Source organism: Ochotona princeps, chromosome X, assembly GCF_030435755.1.
Source record: "Ochotona princeps isolate mOchPri1 chromosome X, mOchPri1.hap1, whole genome shotgun sequence".
Classification (NCBI taxonomy): Eukaryota; Metazoa; Chordata; class Mammalia; order Lagomorpha; family Ochotonidae; genus Ochotona; species Ochotona princeps.
In genome coordinates, this window is record NC_080865.1 from 105,083,384 (window position 1) to 105,102,574 (window position 19,191).

The window sequence follows — 19,191 nt, forward strand, 5'->3', positions numbered from 1 at the left end:
TAGTATAATAATATGAGTTAAGGAAGAGAGGCCCCTCTCCTCTTACACTGCTGCCCAGCATTTTAAGGTATCAGGAATCTACAACAGGCTGGATTTGGGCACTTTCATGTTGAGGGAAGAGCTGGCTGTGGGTATCAGCATTATTGGGAGAAAGCTAATCTGTTGTTACATGGCAAGGTTTTGGGAAATTGATCACTGAGAACTGATTGTTAAGACTGAACTTTGTGATTGCCACTTGAAGAATAGCAAATGGGAAGTTGCTCTTATTACTTGAAATGGGGTACTGAAACTGAATGAATGAGCAAGTTTGGGGAGAAGGCCAATGGAAACTAATGCTTGGTAAGCTTAAATGGGGAGGAAACTCTAGCTGCTCCAGTTGCTGCTGCTGTTGTCTACCCCCTGCCCCAATTCCCTTGGCCAGGGGCTTGGACCCTCCCAGGGAACTGGGGAGGTTGCCTCACAGGGCATGATTTGACACCTACAAGTTAAGGCAAACAAGCCAGTAGAGCACATTGAAGAAGACAAAGGTCACGGGGAAAACGACCCGTGAGTAGTTATCCAGGCGGTAGATGTGGAAACGGAGGCAACCTTGCTGCCAGGTGCTGCCCTCACAATCAGGGACCACACAGAAGTACTTCCTGAAACCCTTGCAGCACCGGTAGCAGGCCAGTTTGGAGCAGAAGCTGCGAGGGCTCTGGGTGCCATCTGGGCTGGGGACACGTCCAACAGAGCAAGATGAGTGCTCCTCTCCATCACTTCCCTCAGCGGTGACAATCTCACACACGAACACTTCCTGATTCTGGCGGGCACGGGCACGGGCATGAGCACGAGTACGGGCTTGGGTACTGCTACCAAAACGAGGCTGAAAGGGACAAGGGGACAAGGGAGGAGTGGGAAATCAAATGAGATGAGCCACGTTGAAGTGCTACCTTGGGGTTTTCTGGGACCTGTCCTTTGTACTATTTCTTGACCACCCTCAGAACTCCCATCAGTAAAAATTGATTCAACTTTCCCCATCACCTTGGATATCCACCCCCATCATTGGGCAATCTGGCCACCCGTGTGTCATAACCCTTGTACCCTCGCTGGCCTAGCTCCACTTTCCCAAGAGCTTGCCCCCATTCCCATACCCAGGTCATACATAGCGGAGCTTCGGAGAAGCATGGGTTTTCATCTGGTTGTAGGTCAGAAAGTTGAGCACAGCAAACTCCAACAGAGCACAGAAGCAGAAGACAAAGCAGATGGCGATATAGAAATCCAAAGCAGTGATATAGGAGACACGTGGAAAATTCTTACGGGAAAAGGTCCCCAGTGTGGTCATGGTAAGTACAGAGGTGATCCCTGCAAGAGCACGGAGGTGGAGGCAGCTCAACTTCTGACTCCAGGTAATATACTGCTCAAAGTATCTATTGAGATGCCAGTTCAAGCTAAGTCAAGGCCATGTGTCCATGCTTTTGCCTACCTTACTCTCTTACCTAAAGAGGTCCGGGCTGGAGCAGACTCCTTAATCCAAAAGGAAACCCAGGAGAGCATTGTGGTCACAGAAGAAGGGACATAGTTTTGGAAGGCAACATAGCCAAACCGCCTGCTCACATTGAAGAAAAATGTCATGACCATGAAATCACCTGTAAGACATGCAAACAACTGATTCATTAAAACACTGACATAAGGTCTCCCTTCCACCAAAGCAGGGCATCCACATTAAAGGTCCTATTATTGATCTCAGAGGAGTCCCTATGCAGTCTTATGAGAGAGATGCCATGTTCCAATGTAACACACATAGGAACAGAAGAAGCCCAGAGAGGAGATTTACTGCAAGACCCATGGTCAGTTCAGAGCTAAGTCAAGGCCAGAACCAGAAACTGTCTCACACAACATCTGCCTTTCCAGGGTGACCGCATAGTCAAACGGAAGTGAAAAAAAATGTTAGTCGTCCAAATATTAGCTGATTTTCAGATGACCAAGGTCTTCACAGCCAATTAGATGATTTGTATATTCTTCAGAGACATGGCCAACAGTCTGCACAGCTGGTTCTTAATGTATCCTCAAGAATGAGCCACCAGTGGCCCATGCTATACTGGAAGAGGTACAGGATCTTTTGGCCTCCTTATTACATATTCACTATTCCACTTGTGACAAAAGCACTCACTCACTCACTCACTTTTCCTGCTCCACATGAGTTATGGAATTAAATCTAAACTCTTCAATTTGCCCCTGAAGGCTGACTGTGATGTGGCTCCCACTGACATCTTACACACTTGTACAAGCATGTGTATTTACCTAAATCAATGCTATCTACTCTCAGATTTCCTGAAATAGCCTGTAGATTTCAGTACTGAAACCTCAGACTCCCTGTTCATAGTCTGTAACTCCTTATCCAAATTTGGTGTTTGTAGAAAATGGAAGAATTACTACAAATAAGAATTTCAGACTTGCCAAATATACAGCCACAAGGCTAACTGAGGCGTTTACATCCATTTTGGCATCCCTGGTTCTGGCTCTCACCCTAGATGACAATATCCCAGGCAGGACTGAGAAACTACATCTCTACTGGCATATTCTGTTGCACTCTTCATCTTGTCCTATCTGACACATCCAACAAAACTTTCTGCCTGCCATTGAGTCATAGCTTTTGTCCAAGCTCAGAATGTCACTTTCCAATCTCATCATCACATTTCTAATAGTTCCAATCTTGGATCTGTAGTGAGGCTAGGCTCTAAAATACCCAGCATACCCCACTAATATCAGCACTGTCCCTCTCTGGTGTTACTGTGGAATTCCTTGGCCTTCAATTTGGTGTGCTTTAAAATCTATAAGGCAGGACTCATGAGGATTCTGTGGTTGAGACCCCACCAATCCAAACCCAGCAGAGTTTAGAAACCAGTAGGTTATCAAAAACTGGTGTAGCTGCTGGTCAAGAACTTTGTGAAGCAGAGTAAGACACTAAATTGTCCATGTATTGTGTTGTTGTTGTTGTTGTTTTTAAGTAGCCCAACATTCCTGAATTGAATGGCAAAGAGCAGCGTTTCTTACCTTGATAACACTGATACTCAAGGAGCAAGACTTCTCAAATTCTGGAAAAAAGGCAAGGAAGTACTTGGGGTCCAAGAGAAACTTGTGTCTAGAATAATAGTTTTGGGGACAAAACTCCAGCAAAGATGCTGTAGGGCCTACTCTTATAATTGCTTATTGACCAAAGTTTATTGATCAAAACTCTTAATTATTTTTCCCAGAGGTCACGGCTGCAAATTAGGACACTTTTCATTAGCTATAGCCATTTCCTACAGAATGTCTGAGTTTCTACCTTCGTGATGCAAGATTTATTATTCAATCATATATTGTAATTTTATTTATTCTGACAAAGAAGAGTATTTTCTGCCTCTCAAGAGATAGAAACCAGTTGTTGAATGCTGAGAGATGAATAATGATACACGGTGTCTTCTTCCTGGGAAATGGAGAAGCATGGATAAGGGAAGAAAGACATATAGAGCTGAGGAATCAAAGCCAAAATGATGCTCAAAAGTAAAGATGCTTTTTGCTTTTACTGCTATTTGCTTTGGTGAGATCAAAGTTGTCCAGTATACTATGAGAGCTGTAAAGTCACAACTAGATCTAGAAGGATGAGTGAATCCAAAGATTCAAGCAACCAGTGAAGGAAAAGGAACTATGCTATGTGAACAACAGAATGTGATCAAGAGCTGTAATGTTAATACCAGTCTTTTGTTCTTGACTTTGTGGAAGAATGATCTTAATTAATGTAAGCTGGATAGTTCCAGAGACAAAGAACTTGATCTAGTAGTTGGAAGTTTCTGAAACTTCCTTGTCATATAAATAATGCATATTTTTTGATGAGTAGAACTATCTACGGAAGAAAGAAACCCTCTTAATAGGACAGTAAATTCGCCATCATTGGTAAGATTGTATCAGAGCCTTAGTAGTCATCACTTAAAATTGGCTTACCCATTAAGAATGAGTCTAGACTCATTAAGAACCACCTGAAACAGAGATTCTTTGGTTTGGTGTCCCAAGCGGCCAGTGGATTCTGAACTCACAGGGGATGAATATATAAGTCTTCCCCAGACAGAACTACCCCAGGGGCTGACTGGCGGCATCTGAGACCAGTCCCAAAGGTAATTCTGACACTGGAGAAACCGTCAATCAAGACCAGTTGGCCTGAAGTGAAATAAAACATGTTCCTTGCTTCCCAAGAACCCTCATCTCTCCCAAAGAGTTATGATGCTTACCTAATTGTCATTGCTTCCATGATGATGATGGCTCTGGGGCTTTGTAGTCACTAGGGCACCATTTTGAAGAAATGCAAACCATCTACTAAACGGAACCACTAGTGACTTGAAAGCCCCTGGGCCTTTCTCCTCTGTCACTTTTGAAGATGGGTCCCCACCTACTTTGGGAAACAAGTACAGAGAGCCAAGAGGCAGGTCCATGGTTAGTTGGCAGAAGAGCAAGGATTCTACACCCAGGTAGTAAAAGCACTTCCTTAAAGCCCGCAAGAAAGAAGGGCATGTGTAAAGCAGCCCATAGCCCCTGCCTAGTACAGTGCAAGCAAGGCTCTAGCAGATGAGCATGAGCTGTCCCTCACCCAGAGACCAGCTCAACAAGGAAAGTAAAAGCAGGTTTTTTGCAGAAGGAAAGTTAAGATGCCTGTCATGACATATGATTTGTTGGGTGACTGGCTCCATCCGCATTCTGGAAACGATGAGGGTAGTGGTCAGTACGGGTGAAGAGGATTTCAGGACAGCTCTCTGGGAGCTACCCTGGGAAGATTCCTTGGCTCCTCATTCAGATTACCTAGGAACACAAGCAGCAAAGATGCTCACACCTTGTAGGGAATGGAAGTTTAAGAGAGCTATGGCTGCCCTCCCACTCTAATCCTTTTTAGTAACAAGGTCAGAAAACCAATGGTCATTTCATCTATGTTGAATATACCATCAAGCCTTAACAGGAATATGCGCTCTTCAGGGCTATTCCTTTAAAAGATAAATGTCTGTTTGCCTTTTTTTCTGATCCCAGCTTGTTCAATAAACTAGTTATAGTTTATAAAAATAGATAAATGTCAACACAACAGCCATTGTAGCTGCTGTAACTTCTGCAGACTGTTCCAATCGACTCAGCTGACAGAATTCTAGGCCTCCACTTCTTATCAGGATAGAATTTGCTTCCTGCTCAACCAGCTTGAGTTGGTGCTAGGTACAGAGAGCTTCCTTGAGCTCAATTGCCAAAAGTTATCCAAGGAGGTCATTGTTCTTCTAACAAAGACTTTGAAAGTGAAGGGTCTGCACTGTCACAGCTAGCTGCAAATTATGACAGAAAAGCAACAGCAACAAAATAACTCTACTTACCTGTTCTTCAGGGAGCTTGGCAAAGCACTTACTTCTTTGCAGATGAGACTGAGGCATAGTTATAAAGTCTCAGTTTCCTCTGCAAACAGTTGTAAGTACTTAGCATGTATAAGACAGGGGCCATTCCCTATATTTCCACAGGATGAATGTGTAGCATTAGTAAGGATGGCCATTTCCAGTTATGCCTACCACCCTCCTGAGTCGCAAACTACCCCTGCATCCCGTAACAAGCTTACCAGCTGGGGTTGAGATAATTTCAGTTTTGTTGCTCACTCCTGTAAAATCAAACTGAAAGAGCTTCCAGGAGTTCTTCTCATTGATTTCGAGCTTGAAATCATCCCACTTGTATATCATCTCATTCTCTGGATAGGAAACTGCAAAACAATGTGGGAAGGAGAGTTACATGAGATTGGAAAGCCCAGTGGAGGTCTCTACCAGCATGGAGTTGGCTTGAGCAACGATTTGGAGTCTTACTCAGACATCACCAGCTGTGGGACCTTGCCTTTCTTACCTTATTGTTGAAATTTACTCAGTAATTGCATTTACTGAGTGTTCCTCAGCAACAGCAGCTGTGCTGGAAAGACAGGCATAAACAAGGCAAGAACTCTACCCTCAAACATTTCTATTTTATTAATAAAGACATTTAAGTATCCACCTGTGAATTTTAGAAATGCTCTAAAACTATTTTGCCCATTGGACATAAAAGAAAATAGGGGAAAACACTCAGAAAAGACTTCAAAGAGACAGTGACATTCTGATTGAGCTGAAAGTCAAGTGAAAATACTTTTGATATAGATGAGGCAAAGGGATGAGGGGCAGCACAGAAAGGTGAAATGCCTAGTATACTGTGGAAATGCCAAAATTTCAGCTATGGCAGCTCACACTAATAGACAATGAGATGCACAGACAGAAGTGAATGGCAGTGATCATTTCATAAAGGGCTTTGTGTTTTTCCAAAGAATTTGGAATTGATTCATAAGATTTAAGGAACAATTTGAAATAAAGAAGTGACGTGCTATAGATGACGTTTTAGTTAAGTCACTCTGGTTCTTATGTGATTATAGTATGTTGGCAAGGAGACCAGGTGTGAGATGTCAGTGCAGCAACACAAGTACAAGAAAAAAAAAATGAAGTTCACGAGTCAAGGTTGTGACTGAACATGAATAAGTATACAGGATTACTAGATATTTTGGAGAAAAAGAAACACAATGTACACGTAGGAGGTGAAGTACAGGCAAGCATCAAAACTTTTGGCTTGGACAAGTGGCTGCTCTTCAATGAGACAAGTGAGAACACAAAGGCAGCACGTTTGTTCTGGAGGTAGAATTTGGGAGGATGTGATACATTTAGTTTCAACATACTTAGATTCAGAGTGAAGATGTTATAGAAATGTAAGAGGAAGACGAGAGAGACCTGAACTAAGGTGCTAACAGTGGAGATGGAGAGGAGCAGAAATATTTTAGATGCATGCCAGAGGTGGGTAACTGACTTGAAGTGAGTTCAAGAGAGTGAGGAGCCTACATGAGGTTCCAGGTGGAGCAACACAATATTGTCAGCAGGAAAGGGGATGAGGATGGAGTATATATAGAGGCCTAAGATCTTGATACCATCTAAGGAGAAAAACTGAGATAGAAAAAAATACGAAGGGTAAAGATGAGGAAAAGCAGGGGTCCAGAATATCTCTGGGGCTCCAGAAACCTAAGAAGGTACTCACAGCTAGAGAAAGACAGAGGACAAGAGTGAGAATCCATTGGAAATCTGAGCATGTGAAGAGAACATCCAGCATCAATGGTCATCCTAGAAGGGAGAGAGGATCCTCATTAGGCTAGCCTTGAACACTTAGCAATTCACCCAGCTTTGTGCGGGGACCACCATCAATGAATGTCAACAGTAAAATTTAAGGCAAAAACCTCAGAGAGTAAAACGGAGGAAGGACAGCCTGGCTGTGTCTGTCTGCTGAGGACTCCATCGTCAGAGAAGTGTATGGACCAGCTTAAATGGAGTTTTGTTTTTTCACCCAGCCCTGCTTTCAGGATCTGTCAACACTCTTTCTCTCACTTACCTTTCATTCATACCATCCATACTCTGCCTTCCCCTGCCTGGCATTCAAGTATTCAGCCTGCTCTTAAGAATCTTTCCAACCGTTGTCTTGCTGCTCCGCCTGGACAATTCCATCACCGTGGACGTGTCTTTAAATCCAGTGCCCACTTGGGATGGAATTGTCCATGCAGTGCAGTTATACTGGTACCTTCTAGTCGAGGGAGCACTGGGCTGGGTCCCAAATAAGTGAATACTAGCCCCAGTTCTGCCACAAACTTGGTGAGCACCTTTAAGCAACTTTTTATTTATTTATTTTTCTGATATTTGGTGTTTTCTATATCTGCACATGAGAGGGTTAAACTCATGATCTAGGACAGCTGGACAGGCCTTTAAAGTATCATTCAGGATGAGACCCCCCCTGCCCATGAAGCCATAAGCCCACGAATCTGTTTTTAATAAGGGAGGGAGTGTCCCCAGAGATGAGACTGCAGAGGTCAGACATACCTAATTGTGTACAACACCTTGCCATCCTTGTGGATACGGACCATCTGGTTGGGCATGGTGATCTCATGCTCTTGGGTCCTCTTAGAATTCCTAAAAATTGTATCCGGGATCCATAGCTGGCTCACCACATTTCCATTCAGAACAAGAGTTTCAAATGTGTCATTGTAACGGAGGCGCTCGTCATACCAGGTCTGGTAGAAGATGATGTCAATTGTGTATTCCTGATGGGAAGGATGGAAAAGCGCACACTTGGGGCTGAGTAAAGCACATTCACATGCAAGCATTTCTTGTGCCATTATCTAATCTTAAGACAACAAGGGGAGGAAGCAGGAAATAAGTGAAGTCCCCTCTTTATCTGTATTCAGAGGCTGTTCCAACATCAGGGCTAGAAGGGACTCAGAAGTTACCAAGGCTAATAATCTCAGCCAAGAAATCAGTTATCAAGGATGAGAGGAGCTAGATTCCCATATCTTGCAGCAATTCGCATGGCTCAGAACAATGGAAAGGTTTGCCTTAAATGGATCTCGCTACTACTTTATCTTACCATTTCCTTTATGCTCACTAGACACACACTGAGAAACTCACTGAGAAACACCTGTTCTAGATGAGAGGTTTACAGAAATACTATTTCATGGAATCTAAAATGTCATTTCTCACATTTCTCAAATCAAGATGTCTTTTTTTCTGAATGGAAATTATTTTATTTTTATTTTATGATACAATTCTATCTATCAGCTCTAGGATTTCCCCTCCTCCTTCCTGAATTCCCTCCCTCCTCGCTGCTTTCCCCTATGTTATTAAAACAGCATAGTTCTTCATAAGCAGTCATAAGTCCATCATCTTCTATTTAAGTGTATCCTGACATTGTGCACACATCCAATGGCAGAGAGCCAGCATCCTATCAAGATATGTTTAACAGTTTTATTGGGAGTCCATCTTTGATTTGGAAGTAGAGCTGCATACTGCATTGCATTTTCACAGAAGGAAGCTTTCCCCTACATACTCATGCTGTGCTTTTGCTCTGTTATGTTTCAAATGAGCATTAATTTCAATTTAACAAGATAACAATTTTAAGTTTCTTACACATCATCTGATAACAAACAGCTCTGTTTGTCCCCAGTTTAGCAAGGGAGCTTGGGATGTACATCTTTTAACTCAGCTGAAACTAGAAACCCAGTGTTTAAAAATCACCTATGATAAAAGCTGCAAGAAGGCCGCTTTAGCAACTGTTGGTGCTGTGATAGGCAATTGATTCTAGACTGGTCATTGGCTTTAAAGTTCCCATCCAGCATTTAAAATGGTTAGAATCACAAGAGTGGTAGATATAGTCAATTAAAATGGATGTGTCATTGGCTCAGGATTCCCTTCCTGAGGACAAGGCTCTACATAACATGGCTTTATATATATATAACAAGGCTATATATAACATCTGATTTATGGGAGGGTGTGCAAACAATTGCATTGATTGTGCAAGGGAAATGGGCCCTCACAATGTCCTGAAAGGTTCGGCTGCTTCAAATGTAAAACAGGCATCCAAAAGGCAGCAAGGCAGCGTCGGCTATCCTATAGGCTGGAGTAAGATATAGGCTCCAAGGAAGCAAGCTTAAAACATTACGAAGCTCTGTAGGTAGAGGGCAAAGACACATCTCTCCTCAACAACTCCACTGGGGTCAACTGGACTATGCAAGAACAATGACAACACACAGCATTGAAGAACTATTTGGAAATACACAGAAGTCAAGACTTCTTAGGGAAATTTAATACCAAAGAAGGGTTTGGAATTTTCAAAAGGCACTTGGCCCAGGCTAAAACACCACCTTATTGGCCAAAGAAAATCTAGGTACTGGCTCCTTTCTGGAACAGTTCTATGTTCCACACCAGGTTTTTTGACTTCTGGGTTATTATATTATCCTTTGGGCTTGTTGGATGTCAATATTTCTCAGTATCTCAGGTTAGATCAATGTTGGTATTATTAATAGGCATGAAACAAGGATAGAAAAGGCATTCATCTATTGTAAGGCTACTGTTCGGAAGCCATGGAGATAGAGAGATGGAAATTAGTTTCTCAAAACTAAATAAATAGGTAGTTGCAGCTACAATTTTTTTCACCATCCTTTGGTTTTACAACACCTTGGTTCTCTATAAATCCTATATGAATCCTTGCTTACCTTTGGCTGTGTCTATTTGTAAAGCCCGTTTTACATCCCAGGCTCTGAGCTTCCACCACTCACACGGTGTTTGCTGGGCATAGTTGGTAGGCTAGAACAATGTATGCCCTGGATACAGCCAAATCTGTAGCTGTGACAGTCACTGTCAGTCTCCACAGACGCAGCTGGCTTTGCAGGGCATCTTTCATTACTCATTTCCTCAGCTAATGCATACTAATTCCTTAGCATCACGGAACCCATTGTGTTACGGTAAGGCAGATATAAAGCAAGTAATTTCCACTAATTGATGAATTTAAGACCAGGTAACAAGCAAGATATAAACTAGAAATGTTAAATGTTAGAAAGAAGTGTGGCGTAACAGAGAAGTTAGTAGCCATGGTGGGCAGAAAAGGTGCCGTAAACAAGATGCTTTGTAAGCGGGACCCTGAAGAAGAAGGCTTAGCAAGTCACTGAGCCCCCAACAGGCAAGTGAGCAAAGGCTCAGCTGGGAGGTACAAGGTGACCTGGGAACACCCAGAAGGAGTGAAAAAGAAACACTCAGGGAGAACTCTGCCTGCCAGGGGGTGGGATTGAATTGCACTCTGCAAGCAGGTTCAGAACTGCAGGAGGTACATCTCTCAGAAGATTATGTAGAGGCTGGATTGGTGTCAGCAGAAACCTTCCTATATTCTAGGGGAGAGGCAATGCAGCTAATCGGATGTACTGACACTATAATACTACAGCAGTGAGAAACGGACAAGGAAGGAGGGCAAAATCAGAAACACAAGGAAGGATTTAATAATTATACACTGAAGTTTACACAATTATTAAAAAAAAGCTGCCATTCCATGATGGCACTTAAAGCTTATTTACTATTTATTTATTTACTTATTTATTTATTTATTTTGAGTGAAAGGTAAAAATACAGAGTTATGATTCTGAAAGTCCTTGTCAGGAAACAAAGGACTTACCTTTTCCAGACTTGTTCTCAAGTCAGTGATATTTGATGTATTCTTACCTTCCTCCAGAAAAAAATGCAATCAATACTATTGGAATTGTCACAGAAGGACAGAGCATAAGGTGCAAATGTGTGGAATACACCATAGGTCATCCCCTGCACTGGGAAATATGATAACTGAATTCAGTACTCACCATGTCTAGGATAGAGAGAGGACCAAGACTGTTGACAGAGATCTCAGCAGTGACCACTGTGGGCCTCTCTGTAAATGAAGCAGAATTAGCTGAGGTCAATGTCAAGCAGCAGATTGCAGCAGTGGACAGAGTGGTCAGAAGGAAGTAAAAGAGAGACAGGCAAGGTTTAGGATCTCATGGTTTCAGTGTTCAGTCCCAGTTCTTTGGTTGTTCTTTCACTGGGAGACCCAACGTGTAACAGTTTAGGAGGTGGATATACTCACAGATCATAATTCTAGTTCAGATGCCTCATTTTATAGTTGGGAAAAAAACAGGGTGAGAAGAAGTCTTGACCAAGGTCAATGATATTGCCAGGCCCACTCTCCCCAGCTACATCATCACCCCCCACTGTGGTGTCTGGGAAGGAAAGACTTTGTTCTGCTACTCACTGCCAATGCCAGGGCGCAGCTTGTGGTCATAGTTACTCAGGATACTGTTCAGGATACGAGTGGCTTCTGGGAGCTTGCCAGTCCCAGCAGCAGCAGGCTTTATTTCTTCGGAGGGGAGCTTTCTCCTGAGAGGCTCAGGCTGGGGGGCAGTGATGACATTAACATGGGTGAAGGTCTGATTCGCGAATGCAGCCTGAGGTCCCTCAACCCTGGAACATACAAATAAACAATGCGGTTCTGCTCTCCATGCTGTAGGGGTGCCAGCCAGTACCTCTTGGAACAAAAGCACATCAAAATGTCCACAATGCAAGGCTTAATTAAATAGTAGCTGGTAATGGTAAATTGTGAGCCACATTAGGCTCACTAATTTTTAACAAAATTTTTCTGTTCTGTGAAGACTTTCAACACTACCTTTTATAATCTGTATTGAAAAAAAAACTCAACCAAAACCCCAAAACTTACCGCCTCAATCGCAAAGCATTTTCAGCATAAAATGAAGCAAGAGGGCATTTGTGTGTGAGCTCTGGCCTGTCAGCCCCTACTGCTACCCTTTGCTAACCAGCCTGCCTGCCCAGCACCACCTGGGAACAGGGGGCGGGCAGGGGCCAAGGCTGCTGAGGAATGCTTGCAAAAGCCAGAGCAAGGAGGACCAGGAAACTGTGGGAATATTATGCAGTTTTGTTGGTTTTGTAATATTTCTTTTACGAGGGGCAGAAGTGGGTGGAGGGGGGTGGGGGATGGGAAAGAAGGCTAAAGAGCAATTGTGAGCAGCTCAGTGAGGAGAAGCAGGCGGCTTTCCCCAGGAGCTGGGTGGCAATCAAGTCCATCCTGATCACCCTAGACAGGCACCATGGCTAATAATTATGATGATAGCAATCATAATAACAATTTTTTAAAAGCCTACTTACCAATGTTTGAAAGTCTCCTGCTGCATTCAAAACCAGGTTAGTGTTGTTTGTGGGGAGGCAGTGAGCAAAGGCGGAAAAGGGATTTCTAACCTTCTGGTCCTGCTCTAGTCCTCAGATTTCCTAACAGATGTGGTCACTTTCTGACAACTCAGAGCACTTGTATGTGTTCTCATTCAATAATAACTAAAAGGTTTATAAGAGCCTTTGATTTGGAGTCAGAAAAGTGATTTTTTGGGGGGTGCAGTGCCTGCTGAATCTTTTCATCTGTGTGTAGGTGTCTCTTGGGAGGTGGTCACTAATGTCTCATGTCCTGTTCCAGGCACTGGCTACACAGGGATATTTACTTTGTGAAAATTTATTGAGGTGTTCTAACACGACCTGGGTGCTTTTGTATTTGTATGTTACATTTCCAAAATGATTTCTTAAATGGTAGCCACCATTGAGAATATGATTAGAGGCAGGAGATATGGGCTGGCCCGCATATTGCAAAGCACAGGACTGCCAACCTGGGCAGCAAGTGCATTTTTGCTTTAGGATTTCAGGCTCTTAGAATTGCTTCACTGGCGTGTAGATGTTCTAAGCTGAAGTCGTTTCTCATGCCTGCAGCAGCTAATTCTCATTGTACACTACTGATGAACAGAGAAGGTCTTCGTTTTCTGCACTGCTAACGTCTCAGAAGCACATAAGCCAGCTCCTAAACCCTCTGAAGAGATAAACGCAGCAACTCATGGAGAGGGACTGGGGGTAGACGCCCAGCACATTGAGCAATGTGGCTAGAAACATGGCACAGTCCAAATTGGCAGCCAGTTAGAGGTTGTGCACTGCCAGCCGGGACCACCAAAAACCCTTCAGCAGCCCCTTTCACATGCCACAAACCTAAAGAAAAGCAATCTCCACAGGTTGACAAGTGCAAGGGCAAACACACATGGAAGCACTGGACTAGCACTAGACTAGCACTTCCAAAAACATAGTAGCAGACAGAATTGAGGTTGCTTTGATCCTACAGCTTGCCTTTGCCACTTCTACAAATAAACCAAAACCACATCCTGGGATCCTTGGGGCTAAGGAACTGCTGACAAAGCTTCTCTTTTTCCCAGCAAGCTGTTAAACTCACTTTAAGGACTAGAAAAAACGAACTTGAAAAGCAAGTGGGTTGTCGACAGGGCCTCTTCAGGCACCCGTGCCCTGCAGGTGTGACTCAGCAGGTGTACTACTCCCACCTGTCCCTAAGCTGGATGGCAAGGGGCTGACACAAGAGAAGGTCCGCTGGATTTTTTTTTCTACATTAGCTCTCTGCTTCATTTCACAGACAGAAAAGCTGAGGCTCAGATAGAGAAAGGGCCATGCCCAGATCCTCACACAACTCGTTAAAGACTGTGCTTGGACTGCAGCATGGTTTCCTTGTTCGGTGTGGCCTAGCACTGTCACCTCTACAGCTCTTCCCTGACGTCACAGGTTGCCATGCTGACGGTGCCTGAACACCAGTTACTGCAGCCCTCCCCACTGTGGCTGCGAGGGTAGCCTCCTCCTCCAGAACATGGGCCCTCTTCCCCTGCTGTTTTCCTTTCTGCAATCCTCACTGCCCTTGGCAACTCCCACCCCCACCCCGGCCAACCCGCCCTCAGCCATCCTTCGCCCTACCTAGTTAACCATGTCAGTTCTTTCAACCAGTCCAGATCCCACCTAGAGGGACGTGGATGACTGGAACTTCCTGCCAGGCATTCCAAAACCTTTAGCCAGCCCCTGCTGAGGCAGCCCACGCCAGGATGCTGGCTAGCCGGCAGGGCTTCCATACAGCCCCTCCCCTGTGAAGCAAACGCAGTCTGAAATGGGCAGAGAAGCTATCTCTCCTCTCACCCATACGAATAAATAAGCCCACAGCCATGGAGACTATCAGAAAGCTCCACAGATCGGAATCCCAGGAACCTGTGACAGTTCACACTCAGCACGAAACAATAATGTTGGTGGGAAATAAAACAGCCATCTTCCAACTTCACCAGTCAGTAAACCAGGAGTAACCTTCCTAACAAAGTCCCAGAGCCAAAAGAAGGGGTGAGGGAAGCCCACTCCAGCGAAATCCGCAGTGGGCACAGGGGTTGAAATCCAGGACTCAGAACCCAGCAGTATCCCTGGCCTTTGGCTCCAGTAGGCCCAAACCTCAGTAGGGTGTCTAGGGACGCGTAGTGAAGCCAGGGAGGCACCATGCCACTAGAATTGGAAGCCTCAGTCTAAACCAAGGCTCCTGCTTGGGACTAGCACACAGAGAGGTGGAATGGGGAGCGAGGAAAGTTCAAGTTGCCTGGTGCTCTATCTGGTACTCAGTAGGCGTCCTGGAAGAAAATATATAAATGTCTCTCATAAAATATGAGAGAGAAAGGGAAAAGGACCCAGCAACGTTAACATTTTTTGCTCATTTTGCCCTCGGCTAGCCCTCACAGCACCTTCCCAACTTCCCTAGGCCCCAACAGCACGAACTGCTGTCTTCCTGCTCAAGGAAGTGGAGTGCTTGCTCCCTGGCCGCTGCAGTGCTCTGGAGAGCTGGCGACCAGGGACATGAGTGGCCAGGGACAAGATTCTCTCACCTTCCATCCCTGGGCTTCTAGTCAGCGGCACAGGACGCCCCATTTTAGCGAGAGTGTGGTGGAGCTTGGTTGTGCGTCGAAGAGCCACGGAGCCGCTAGCCCACTAAATGAATCAAGGCAGGGCAGCCTGGGGCTCCAGGAACTCGGGACTGCGAGGGTCCTGGAAGCCGAGCCAGGAAGGCTCTCAGGTCCAGGCGTGGAGAGTGGAGACTCACCTCGACTGCAGGAGCAGGAACGCGTTCAAAAGGACCAGCAGAACTTTGGACAACATCGTGTAGTTGACTCACGCGACCACCTGTGCAGAGGTCGCTGCGTCCAGTCTGGTCTCGATGAGTGCGATGTGGCAGGTTTTGCTGCGCTCCAACTTTCACTCCTCCCACTAGCCCCGCCTCGAGCTCCCCACCCCGGCCCGCCCCCGAGCCCCGATGGAAATCTCCGACGACTTGCTGGCCTCGGCGGTGAGGAGCTCTAGCGGGCGGGAGAAGGAGGGGGGGAACCCTGTCACCAATCCCCTCCCCACGCCCCCTGCCGCCACCACTGCAGCGCTGCCAGACAGACTCAGGGAAGGGAGGGGGACTGGGGAAGGGAGGGGAAGCCAGGCGGCTGCTCCTGGGGCCCAGGGCTGGGGAAAAGGCGCCTGCAGCAGGGAGCGGTTGAGGATGGGGGAGGGGCGCAAGAGCAGGGGCTAGGGGAGGGAACCTTTTAGCTCCACCACCACCTCCAGGCCTCTGGCACACAGCAGAATAGACAGTGCTCTCCAACCCTTGGCTTCTTCACCTGTTGCACATCGTGGCGCCTCCACAATGCCTCAGGGAGCCCAACAACTCCATGCACTCTGGTCTTTTGGCATCCGAAGGAAGCTGGATTGCCTAACACTGTCCTTGGGCTAACAGCAACAGAATTTGGGGGCGAGGCAGGGCTGTTCAATAGAAGACCAAGCAGAAGTGTTTGTTGCAGGACTTTCTCTGAGCTCTGTGCAGGGCCTGGTGTAACCTGGATCCCGGCGCAGCTCTTTAGCCTCTAGGACTCCAGTAGGTGAGATCTCCTGAAACGGAGGAGGCCCTGGAGAGAACTCTCTGAGGCTGCACAAGCAAAGCTTTTTGGACACTTGATGATATTAGAACCGAGGGGGACAGCGCCTCTGTCCAGGGCAACACGTCAGTAGTCTCAAACATACTTGAATGTCATTTTTTTATGGCTAGACCCTCCTGATTTATTTCACTGAGAACGATGGTAATGATTGATGTAAGGGAACTCCTGCCAGACACTAGCAAAAGCTTTACCTGTTTCTCTAGAAAGGACTGTGCACACGGCAGCATACCTCGGGCTCCCTGCAGAGACTGTGCTGTACCTTGGTCATCTCATACGCCACTGAATCACACCACTCCACTTTGTTATCTTCATAACACTACTCACTAACTAATAATTTTCTGGGGGTATATTGTTGTTTACAGCAAGTATCCCCCCTCCACACACACACACACACACACACACACACACTCGTCTGTTCTCCATTGTATCCCTGAAACTTAGAAGAGATCTGGGCACACAACAGGCACCCAGCAAATATTTGTTGCTGCCTGTGTGCTGCCGTATACCCTAGGACCTTAGGCTTTCTTCAGACTCCAGTGCAAGAGAGAAGAAAAACTGCAGAGCAAATGTATGCTTTCCAGATTTAGGCTTCCTAATTCAGTGGCAGGACCAAGTCTACTGGCACGAGACTTATGCAATTGAAAACACAGGGGTCCCTGCTTTCCAGTGCTTGGCTTTGTAGTCACTTCTTGACTACCTTAATACCTTTTGAACAGGTGAACCGGCATTTTCTTCTTCCCTGAGCCTTGAAAATTATGCAGCTGGTCTTACCCTGAAGAGACACGTGCAGAGCAGGAAACAGCGGCAGAGACTTGCTGAATGCAGGGGAGGTTCTGTTGCCCATCCATCTACCTGGTATTTTGTCAGCACTAGGCTGCTGCAGAGAGGGACAAATATGCACTTGCTGTGGCCAACCTTGGATTTGAAGTGTCTCATATTTATCCATTCAAGCACTGACAGTGGTGCTCCAGGAAAGAAAGGTTAGTACAAGTTACTTGTATTTCCCTGGATGGAGCATGCTACACATTGACCTGTAGGAATTAATAATATTTGCTAGAAGAGTGACTGAATCCTGGGAAGCTGAAAGACACAAATGATTATAGCTGCTTCATTAGAGAATTCAAAAAACTTTTCTCTTACATGTTAAGATAAATCACACTGTGCCAAACAATGGAGTGTTATTACTGTTTTCTGGATCTCTATGTATTTGCCATGTTTGCCTGTGTCAGAACCTGGCTTGGGCAATGGCGGAGCATGAAGCAACGCCTTAGACATAGCCTTGGCCTTAACATGTGGGAAGTTGTTGCAAAAATGACTAGTATAAGGAATCTTCAACAAATCGTGGAAAATGCGTACTGGGTTTTCCTATGCCTGGATTTCAAACAACTTTTTGCACCAAAATAAACTTACTTTGAAATCAGATTTCCACAAATCTTTTGAGGTACTGTTGTGCAAGGGAACAGATTGAGGCCCCCAGAACCTCCAGGAATATGTTTCCGGTGGTTCTGAGATCATTGCAGCAAGGCAAAGGGCTAGCATATGGTAGAGGTAAAGACATTGCCATTCCAAGAAGAGAGCCGGCTGGGGTATTGAAACCAGAAATATATAGTACTTGGCAGAGAACCTGAAGGGGTTTACCAGAAGCATTTGTGTGAAGATGACTTGTGAGGGGAAGAGCTGCTGTAGGAATCTGGACAGGCTAGCAGAATGTCTTGAAAGTGAAGAGATTGTGCTTTCTCCTGTGGGCAATGGGGGAGCTAGAGATAAGGTCAGAACAGAAGGTTGCATGTCAAAACCTTGCTCCAAGCAAATTCTCCCTTGAGGAGGGGCAGGTTTGAGAGCTTGCCACTTTTCTCCCAGAAAGGGAGTCATAGGAATCTGAAGGAGAGCATGCCTGTGAGGATGGCTAGAAGCAGAGCCATGGCGGGGAAAAACATCTAGAACATGTGGTTTTCAGGATTGGCAGCTCCATGGATGTAGATGTAGTGTCAGAAGTGGCAAAGACAAGAAGAACGATAATATGAAAAGACTCACAAAGTCTTCCAGGTTACCACTGTGGCAGAACAGAAATAAAGAGGACATTTAATGTTCCATTAAAAATAAATATTTTTTATCTAGCTTTGTGCTTCTGTGTGAATGTGTGAACATTCATGTAAGGGGATACAATTCCTACTCCCTGGCTGTTTGTATTCCAGACATGTGTCCCATCAGGTTGATATTCAAGTTGGCTATAAACACAGAGTTAATCTCAACAGGTGCATTTGCATAACTAAATTAAACTATCTGTTGATCAGAAGAGCAGCAAGCACACCCGTGCTAGTTGTGAATAATCAAATTTCATAACCAACAGCAAACCACTATGCACTCTACTATTTATGTAGTTGAGGAATAAAACCAGAGAGGCTGAGCAGGAAGCATGTGTGCTCCTGTCCCCACTTTGCATAATTTGTAGCACATGCATGACATGTTTTTCTTTTTAGGTCAAGGGAAAAATACCAGCCCAGACAAGTTGTGTAAGACTCTTAGTTTCAAGTATCTGAGCTTGCAAGAACAATAGGGTGCCAGAGACACTGGAAGAGAAAGGCTGGAGAAAGAACTATCTATAGAGCTAAACCAGCTGTTGAGGTAGATGAAGGGGCATGTAGGGGACAATGAAGCTTTGGAGCAGACGGGCTGACAGTGGAAGCAGGCCAGTAAGGGCTGGTGATAGGCCTCCAGGGGTTCCTGGAGACAGGACCAGGTTGCAATTGGAATTCCAGATCCTTCACTAGATAATCAAGAGCAGGTGATTGAAAGCCCCTTGGGCCTCATATTATTTGTGTGTAAAAATGAGAGTTATAAGGCACCCTACCTCCAGGAACATTTGTGATGATTCACAGTGTCCACAGTGGCTGGCCCATGGTTAGTTAGGCTCAGTACTCACAAAAATGTGCCAGCCATTGTCACCATTACTAAAATTAGTTAACAGTTTGTAAATG

At 45.2% G+C, this 19,191-nt stretch overlaps 1 protein-coding gene across 1 annotated transcript; it reads right to left on the reverse strand.

Annotated features, from left to right (window-relative positions):
* Positions 1-409: 409 nt before the first annotated feature.
* On the reverse strand, positions 410-15,476 carry GABRE (gamma-aminobutyric acid type A receptor subunit epsilon). Its single transcript, XM_004598540.2, has 9 exons — positions 15,337-15,476; positions 11,632-11,840; positions 11,204-11,271; positions 7,905-8,125; positions 7,075-7,157; positions 5,597-5,734; positions 1,476-1,625; positions 1,142-1,341; positions 410-862 (listed from the first exon to the last, which is right to left on the reverse strand). Exons 1-9 carry the CDS (start codon positions 15,390-15,392, stop codon positions 479-481), a joined length of 1,509 nt encoding a protein of 502 aa, XP_004598597.2. The 5' UTR covers positions 15,393-15,476; the 3' UTR covers positions 410-478.
* Between the last annotated feature and the right edge of the window lie 3,715 nt (positions 15,477-19,191).